Below are 9,095 nucleotides of genomic sequence, written 5' to 3'. Positions count from 1 at the left end.
TTTATATGCATAGAACGCCTACCTACTTATGTAGGACGGGTTTGCTGGCGAAGCACACGGGGAAAATTGCAGTTTTCTGTCGTTATTGACTCGTGTGCATCGGAATTTTACACGATCGTCGGTAATGCAGAAACGTCAAGTTATCCCCGGGCCCACCGAATTTGGGACGCACCCATTTTTTATATTCAACCCAAGTTTGGCGGAGCAGTCGAATTGTTTAGTACTACAGCCGCCAATAGATGGTGACGCAGAGACGTGTCTCAAATCTGTCACAGCCAATGGTCAAGAACGTCAAGAACCTATCCTCTTAATCCTCTCAACCCAACCCTTCAAGTTTGGGAATGTGTCATTTGCTTTGGGTTGAGTGAATTATTAGTAGCGGGATTGTAGGACGTGAAAGTGAGAAGTTGACTACAGAAAGCTTGACCGAAAATTGAAAACAGACCAGAAATAAACGGGCTCAGATAAGGATAATATACAGATAAACAATGGTAAGTAGTTCATGTTTGTCTTGCCTCAAAGTTTAGGTTATGGTTATCTTTGCTTTCCACCTCTTTCCCTTATCTTCTACAACGGATGTGATCTCGGCTTGATAACAAATAAGCTGGAACGAACGCTTTCACATTTATATTAAAATAACGACAATACAGTACTCCTGTTTAATTCTGGAATCCCTAAACCAAAATTGTTTAGACCTACACCTACTTTGTATGAAAATCCATTCAATATCGGAATGTTGAATAATGTTTTTTGTGAATGATATTTAATAAAACCAACACAGAAATTGATCATTTGAATTTGATATCTAATTTATCCTTATACCGATATAAAATTTTTGATACCGATAGTTCCGGGTTCTCGATTAGACTTCCTGTTTTTCCCCTCCAAACATTTATTAGTTTAGCCGCAGAGTGATATACATGTTCAAATATCTTTATTAATGATGCATTTTTACAGTCGGCAACATTGAAGCCTTATCTAACAGCAGTGCGACGTACACTAACAGCAGCGATGTGTTTGGAAAACTTTTCCTCCCAGGATGTAGAGCGTCACAATAAGCCAGAGGTGGAGGTGATGTCGAGTAAAGAGCTTCTCCTGACCCCAGTGATGATAAGCAGAAACGACAAAGAAAGGGTGCTGATTGAATCCAGCATCAATAGTGTCAGAGTTAGCATATCTGTCAAACAGGCTGATGAGATTGAAAAGATATTATGCCACAAATTTATGAGGTTTATGATGATGCGCGCTGAGAATTTTGTTATACTTAGGAGGAAACCAATAGATGTAAGTTGCTTACTTTGACCAAGACCTCCTTTCCAATACTCCAGCAACTGGACCACAATTGTTGTCACATTCTCACTTCCAGGGGTACGATATCAGTTTTCTAATCACAAACTTCCACACTGAACAAATGTTCAAGCACAAGCTCGTTGACTTTGTTATTCATTTCATGGAAGAAATAGACAAGGAAATCAGCGAAATGAAACTATCTGTGAACGCGAGAGCTCGAATCTGTGCAGAGGAATTTTTAAAAAGGGTTAGTATTCAGCATTCATTGTCAGTTGTGTTTATTCTTTGGAATAATACTCTTAAATAAAGTAAACTTTCATTTATTATCCGTTTTTAGTTTTAGCCTGTTCACAAAGCTACAAGATCATAGCCGAAGGAAAATCGGGATGTCACTATAGGACTTGTAAGCTATATTGAATCGCTCAAATGTTGATAAAAAAAAAACCCTGTGACCCCTGGTTAATCGGTAATTTGTATTTAAAAGCCGTTCCACCAATGAGTCATCCATGTGGTGACGTGATGTCAATCGAATTTTTTTTACCTGCTGCCATTCCGGCCTTACGTCACTTATCAGTGCGTATTCTTTTAGAAAAAAAAATATATAATACTGTAACAATCGATGAATAATAATTATAATAGTGCTAGTAATAATAATAATAATAATAATAACAGTAATGATTAACTACGATCTGTCGAGTGTCTTTCAATTCCTTCTTACCTGTTTGGGTGAAAATGACTATGTGCGTATAAGGTACAGAGTTTTTTGACGAATAGCTCGTGGACAATGTGTGAATTCGTTTGAAAATAATTTTCTTCGAAAAAGACCATTCGTAAAATGGCAGGTACGAATGTTTTACGGGAGTGCTAATTTTTTTCAAGAATATGGAAAATTATGAGTGAAGTTCTAATATAGTACGACGTGTAACAGTAATTTCCGTTTGAAAATAGCGCGCGGTGGCTTTTATCGACTGCAGTTGAGTTTTTTTCGATGAGTACAGAATCTTTTATATCCGTGGCGACCTATTTTTTTTATAATCCCTTTAAATTATTTATAATGTTGGTGAATTGCCGAAAAAAGACGAAATTTACGGAATGTTCGTGAACTTTTTTCACCTCGAACGGCTATTCTACCAAATTATCGGACGTCACTCTGCTTACCCATCGAATTACAAATACAATAAGCATTCGAGATTTCGATCGTCACGAAAAAAAAGTATTAACATGAATTCAAAACGATTACAATACCTCAACTCTCGGTTAGATACTAAGAAAGAAAAAAATTTCAGTCGATTTTCAGCGGGAAAGAGAAGAAGAATTATCCTCGGTGGGTAAATAAAAGAGAGGAGGCGCGAGTGAAAGACAGAAAAAAAAACCGAGAGAGGCGCGATTCGCGCGCATCTAACCCCGTTTGCTCGGTAATAACGGGGAGTCCCCCCCCCCTTCTGGGCTGAAAGACAAGCAGAGCAATGCGCGAGAGGGCGGAAGGGAGAGAGAGAGGAGAGCGAAGCTCGGCGTTGCGGCGCGGCGCGAGTCGCGACTCTTCGGGTGTTCAGAGCTTGCGCTTTTCAAACGTCGTGCCCCTCGACCCCCTGCAAACGCACGCCGACGCAAGCGGTAAGCGGCAAGGCTTGACTATATTCTCATCTCGTAGCTGGTGGTGTTCCACTAGTTTGGGACTGCGTCTTCCGCACGGTAACGAGGGTGTACGACGCCTCGTAAGCATCGGCTGCGGGTCGGTCTGATAGTTGAGTTTATTTATTTGTTTATTTATTATTTATACACTCATTTTGAACATCTCTTATACATTCTCCCCGAGTGTGGTGTGTGTTTGGGTAGGATGCTTGTGCGTGGGTGCGGTGTTGCACCACCCAACAATTACCAGCACCACCACCGTAACAACGAAGATAATAATAATAACAACAACAACAATAATAGTAGTAACGATAATAAGTACGAGAGCGGCAGCGTGACCAGTGCGACGCCGAATATCAAAAACGAGAACAAAAGGAGCAGGAGCAAGAAGAATCCCAGACTGACCGACGACAGTGCAGGGAAGATAGAGCAGAATATTATCGAGAGGTTTTACCTTTCTAAGTCGATCTGCAGGGATTGCCTGCACGAGATATTTTCCTCAAACCGCCGAAGAGCAGATCAGCGAAGAGCCAGCAAATTATTTGTACTTATTACGAAACGACGGTTAATTGTGGTGTTGGTGGTGTTTGTTCTCGTTGATATCCCCGGAGAGGTTGACGCTCTATCTTCGAGTTCTGTGCGGCGGGAAATAATAATATTAGTAGTAGGATATTTTTTTACTATTTTCTTCCTTAGTACATTTTAATACGGTTTTTTAACCAACCGCCAATATTTACGAGTGCCTAGATAACCGTTGTGGCGGTAATAACAGAAACATCTTCAGTGATAATAACTCATTACCGCCAACAATTTTACCAAATAATCAACATCATTGTAATTATCGTCAAAACTATTACCCCGAAACGCAACATCAACAATCCGGATTGACATCGTCTACACATCTCCTCATGTTCATCCCGGATACTCTAAGGAGCTGTATGGTGGAACCGGATGTGTCGACATATCTTCAGGCTCCTTCCGTAGGACAGGTGCTTATAGATATCAATAATAGATTTGTCTCTAACGAAATACAACTGCATCCGTTTCTTTGAACTGTTTCGACATGCTTATAAACGTGCTAACATTGTTGACCATACCGCAAACACACTGCCTCTTGTTATTTTTTGTTTATAATAATTATTTGCACAGCCCAAAAGTAGTCATTCTCATTCGTTGGCTAGATATCAATCATGTTTTGTCAACTTAGTATACATATAATTTATAAAATGACTGAATGAAGGCGAACGTGTACTAGAAGTATATGCATAATACGGTAGTGGTGTACTAAGGGTTGACTCTTTGCTTAAAATTGAATCAAAAATTAACTGTGAATCAGAGTTGTGGCTGAGACGTCTTCCGAATGCAAAAATCCGGCCCGAATCGGGCGCACTTGGATGATATTTTGAAGCTATACTCGGTGCACTAAAACTTGAATGAGACAATGATTCGAATCGATAAGTACACCAATTACGACACACTGATTCCTACACATTATTTGAAATCAGCTCATAATCAGTGGCTCATCGAAGGACGCACCAACGCTTCGGAAATATTTTGAAATTTTCCGTAGTGGATGATACAGTATCTGATCATCTCCGGTACAGGACCCAATGTTTTTCAGACGAAACAATTATACATCCTTCGCGTAAGAATGTCGAAAACTGTTGGAAACGAAAACATTGAGAAGCATCGGTATACTATTCGAATATTAGTTGCATGTGCAGAGCAACTTGAGACTTCAGAAATTACGTTACAAACGCGCGAAGAGATTTAATACCCGTCATCCTCCAACGGTATAGTACTCAGCTATCTCTCCTACTATTATTTTCCCTTCTGTCTCGCAGATCTTAATCTATCGGTGTTCAGTAAACCTTGCCAGACGAAGATGTCTACTCGCTATCTGATTACGTTCTTTGGTAGAGGTCTTAGCTAGTCCCGGTGGTGCAGCCGTTTGTCAAACCACTTTTTTCCGCAATGGTCAGAGATCGGTGATAAAAAAGTTTCACTAACTGTAGACAGATATTTTTCGCTTCGTCTTTTTTTTTTGTTCCTCACCACTTGCCATTTCACAATCCAGACGCCATACAGCAATTACGCAGATTTGACTCAAACTGAAATCATATTATCCTACCGTCTGGTGTGGAGTCTAGACAAACACGGGAGCTTTCCCAACTCTGGTATTCTGCGGGACGGGTATCGGGGATGAAATATCCTTCAACTCTTGACCAACGGTTATGTATACGAGTATTCTACAGTTTGACTCAATAGTTTTTGAAAAGCTTGTACAGCTTTAGCCTCGAGGAAAATTCCTCAATCAGACATCGTTAACGATGCCAAACTTGTTTATATCAATCGGAACCATACGCGCCGTTTGCTCAACTTGAAGATATCTCAACAAACACGAGGTCATTCCTCAACCTCTTTTCCAGAATTGGGAAACTAACTTTCCGAGGGGAAGCAAGCGTTTTCAAACTGCAAGTCGACGTAAAAAAAGTGGGATCAGAGTAACGGGGACTTTTGAACAGAGCGTTATAATAAATTATTCCGCATAGACGGAAGTAGCACGTGTACCGCGTTTCATAACGCGAGTATGCAGTGCGAATCCGTATCGTCGTAGTCGTTTGTCCACAGTCTCGCCAGACAGAGAAGTTTGGCTATCGATTGGTTGCAGCAGCCTAGTGGTCGCCTACAACGCGATTCCACTGCATGGAGTTTGTACAAGAACGTGGCTACCACGCTCACTGCACATCGACGTCGTTTAGAATTGTTAAAATTTCCACATTCCCATTACATGAATTAGACCGGATATGAATTTACAATTTCATTTACAAGTGTGCAATTTTATAATGATCAGAAATCTCTCCACTAACGAAATTTTTCTCCGCTTGCAAGATACGTCAGTTATTACGTTTTAGAAAAATTACTTAAATAACACCTACGTGAAGTTGCTGAAAAGATAGTTTAATCCTTGCTTGATATAGAAAGATGAATAGAAAATGGAAGCCAAGCACTACAAGAATATTTCGCAATCGTTTGAGTATACTCGCTTTTGTTCGACGTGATTTCCTGATTCTGAAATACCAATGTATTCTCCAAACATCCGCGCGGTGTTAAGATTCCGAAATTAATCGCGTTTAACCCTTTCAGTTGTATATTTTTCAACTCAATACTTTGGCTGGAATTTTGTTACTCCGAGATTTCTGGGGTCGCGGATCAGAAATCTGAAGTCGAAGTTTGATAATTTCTAAATCCAAAAAGGCGGATCCAATATGGCGGATGTAAAATCGACGGAAGTATGAAAATTCGATGATTCTGACCAAAACTTGTTACTCGGGTTTTTTTTTTTTGTGAGGTAATACGAATTAACGAAAATCATTTTAAGTTGTAAATAAACTGTGAAAAGACCAGGACATGGAAATTTTCGAGGTGGGACGCTGAGCATCCCACTGTGACTGAATGGGTTAAAAAGTATAAGATTGACAGAGGAATACCAAACATGGCTTATATGTACCGAGTTTGGGGAATTGAATTACTTGATTCGCTGGGGAAATTCTTCTTCAGGAAATGCGAAAACTTGAGAACTTGAACCTCCCGTGGGAAGTTTCGCGCTTCTGCGTCTACCGGCAGGGGAATGACCATCGCAACGAAGCCCGTTACAGGGTTGACTTGACTGAATGAAGACGCAGCCGGCACAGAGGCTCTTCAAATATACCGCTTCGCGAGGCTGCCGCGGCGAAGTGAGCCGCGTGTGGCGGCGGGTGACGTTTTGGTCGTCGAGGGCAGCAATCTAGCAGGCTAGGACAACGGCTAATAATAGACGGTTTGGGGTGCCATACCTGTATGTACGTGGAGCCGAGGAGAAGCGAGCGAGAGCAGGTCTGCTGGTTCTCACCAGATCGTCATTGCTCAGTGCCGCCGCGACTCTGTCGTCGTCGATTCTCTTTGCGCGCTAACGCCCCGAGAGTCGCTAAGATCGCGAGAGAGTGAGACGGACCTCTCTCTCCCTCTCTGACGAGAGAGGGATACGCGCGGAAAACCGCACGCAAGTTAGTCCTTAAATATAAAGAGACAAAAGAGGGAAAGATAAAGAGAGCGTCTCAAGTTTGCCGCGTGTGCCAAGAGAAGAGGGATCTAAGAAACAATAATTTGCCGATCTAGAAGAAACGGTGTTTATATACCTATACATATATATGTGTATATACATATATTATATGCATATATATATATATATATATATATATATATGCATTAAAATTGATTCGTCGATATTGGTCATGGTAAAATATCTTTTCATTGATTATTGAAAAGGTTGCGACGTTTCCATCGGCTACGGTCAATCATCATCAGGCAATAATTACTGACGATCCTATGAGCTTAACATGTTATTGTCTCACCATGTCAGGAAGAAGACAACTCAACCCTGTCAAGGACTTCTTCCTGACATGGCGAGACAATAACACGTCAAGTTCATAGGATCGTCATTAATTATTACCTGATGATGATTGACCGTAGCCGATGGAAACGTCGCAACCTTTTAAATAATCAATGAAAAGATATTTTACTACGACCAATTTCGACGAATCAATTTTAATATATAACCACAGTGGTCACTAATTTCAAACTCCTATATATGTATATATACGTAATAGTCATCAATACCTTTGTGTCCTCTTTCTTCTTATACGCACAATTACAATAAACGAATTATAAAATCGTAGTGCGAATCGTAGCGCTGGGAATGATGCGGAGTAGGTTAAAACGGCTGTGTGATAAATCACTATAGATTTTCTTTGTTTTTTTCATCACTTCTCAAGGAGAAAAATTCAAAGCAGGTTTAATCGTTGATCGATTGTTTTTTTTAACGAGTACCGCGCCACACATGCCTTGGATCAACTCGCGAATATACATTTATTTAAATACATATGAACGGAAAAAGATACCTACCTAATGAAAAGTATAAATGGACTGACTGCAGTGGTAGTACTACCTGTTACTAATTTTAGTCAGTTGTAACTCTATTCGTCGAGCATGTAGATATAGCATTTAATATCGTATTGTCTGCAGGTTTTCACAATTTCGAGAAAAGCAAATCTACAAACAAAATTAGGCTCTTTACAACGTTTATGCAGTTGGACAATTACAATCGTTCAGATCAAAGTATAAAATAAAAATTTTGCGGTCGGTCATTTCTACAGTACATACTGTATTTTTTGTAATTTTTCTTTCTTTCTTTTTTGGTTTCTTTGTTTTTTATTTTTTATTTTGCCTTCTCTTATTCTCGTCTTGCTCCAACATAATGTTTAAAAATAAAATCTGTCCCTCGCGTTAAAAACATAATAGATATATAGTTACACGTATATATACATATTGCGCGCGCGCCCAAGTTATATACCTATACACACGATATCACCTAACCGTGTGTAATGCGAATATAAATATAGAATTGAAGCTCCCAGCACTGTAAATGTGGATAAATTCATCAGAAAGAAATTGAAACACTAGAAGAAAACCGCGCCGCGATTGAGTAAAAAACGAGAAGAAAAAAACGAATACACGCCTAAAACTTACTTACCAACCACATTGCATAAAACAGAGAATTTGTATACACCAATACTTACAACTCGCAGTGTGGCACGTGAACAAAGTATAAGTTCGGAGTGTGTGGTACACGATATAAATATATACTAATTATAGTGATGAGAAAATAGAGAACAGAGAAAATAAACACAGTTGAGGCAAGATAATAATATTAATAAAATTTAAAAATAAAAGAACAAAATACAGCAAAGCAGAAGAAATCGAAAAAAAAAGTAAAAAAAGAAATCGGAAGCAGCCGTTGAAAAGAAAAGAAGAACGGGGGAAGAGAGAACAAGAAAAAAAGTAAAGCAGATGAGTCGAAGGTATTTGAGAAAAGAGGGGCTAGAGGAGGTCTTCCGCGACCACTTCGCTGCAGTCCTCTTACTATTGCCGTTAGCACATCGTGCGGGCTGCAACAACTTCTGACAACGTGGAACGAAGAAAGAAAGTCGATCAGCAGTCCTCTGCGGCCCCGGCTCGAATCTAGCTAACTTTTATTAGCGGTGGAGAATAAACATTGAGAGACGGTAGTGTGTGCTACAGCGGCCAACGTGCTTGTCACTATTCGATGGTTGGTGTCGCCACGAGCTTTCGAT

General features: G+C 39.9%; 2 protein-coding genes and 1 long non-coding RNA gene across 9 annotated transcripts in view; all 3 read left to right on the top strand.

The window, feature by feature from the left end:
* Nucleotides 1–202: 202 nt before the first annotated feature.
* Nucleotides 203–1,972, top strand: LOC124306507 (actin-related protein 2/3 complex subunit 4). Its single transcript, XM_046767333.1, has 4 exons — nt 203–491; nt 958–1,284; nt 1,367–1,537; nt 1,628–1,972. The coding sequence occupies exons 1-4, from the start codon at nt 489–491 to the stop codon at nt 1,631–1,633; spliced, it is 507 nt and encodes a 168-aa protein (XP_046623289.1). The 5' UTR covers nt 203–488; the 3' UTR covers nt 1,634–1,972.
* An 888-nt stretch (nt 1,973–2,860) lies between these two features.
* LOC124306380 (nuclear factor 1 C-type) overlaps nt 2,861–9,095 on the top strand; it is a 48,436-nt gene continuing 42,201 nt past the window's right edge. For 2 of the 7 annotated variants that reach the window (XM_046767027.1, XM_046767026.1), the window contains exon 1: nt 2,864–3,911. In XM_046767027.1, the coding sequence (XP_046622983.1) occupies nt 3,831–3,911 (81 nt within the window). In that variant the 5' untranslated portion in view covers nt 2,864–3,830. Of the gene's footprint in view, nt 3,912–8,706; nt 9,071–9,095 lie in introns of those variants that run through there. The other 5 variants (XM_046767034.1, XM_046767030.1, XM_046767033.1 and 2 more) reach the window with 5 other exon arrangements.
* Nucleotides 6,822–8,446, top strand: LOC124306401 (uncharacterized). Its single transcript, XR_006908600.1, has 2 exons — nt 6,822–7,088; nt 8,364–8,446. It is a non-coding gene; the product is annotated as an uncharacterized LOC124306401 (long non-coding RNA).

The sequence above is a fragment of the Neodiprion virginianus genome, chromosome 5 (genome assembly GCF_021901495.1).
Source record: "Neodiprion virginianus isolate iyNeoVirg1 chromosome 5, iyNeoVirg1.1, whole genome shotgun sequence".
NCBI classification, from domain to species: Eukaryota; Metazoa; Arthropoda; class Insecta; order Hymenoptera; family Diprionidae; genus Neodiprion; species Neodiprion virginianus.
This window is presented reverse-complemented; position numbering and strand designations above follow the sequence as displayed.

Excerpts from the sequence above, each read along its gene's own strand:
- LOC124306507 (XM_046767333.1), top strand. Across the intron at positions 1,285-1,366 it reads TTAGGAGGAAACCAATAGAT|GGGTACGATATCAGTTTTCT; the intron begins GTAAGTTGCTTA and ends TCTCACTTCCAG.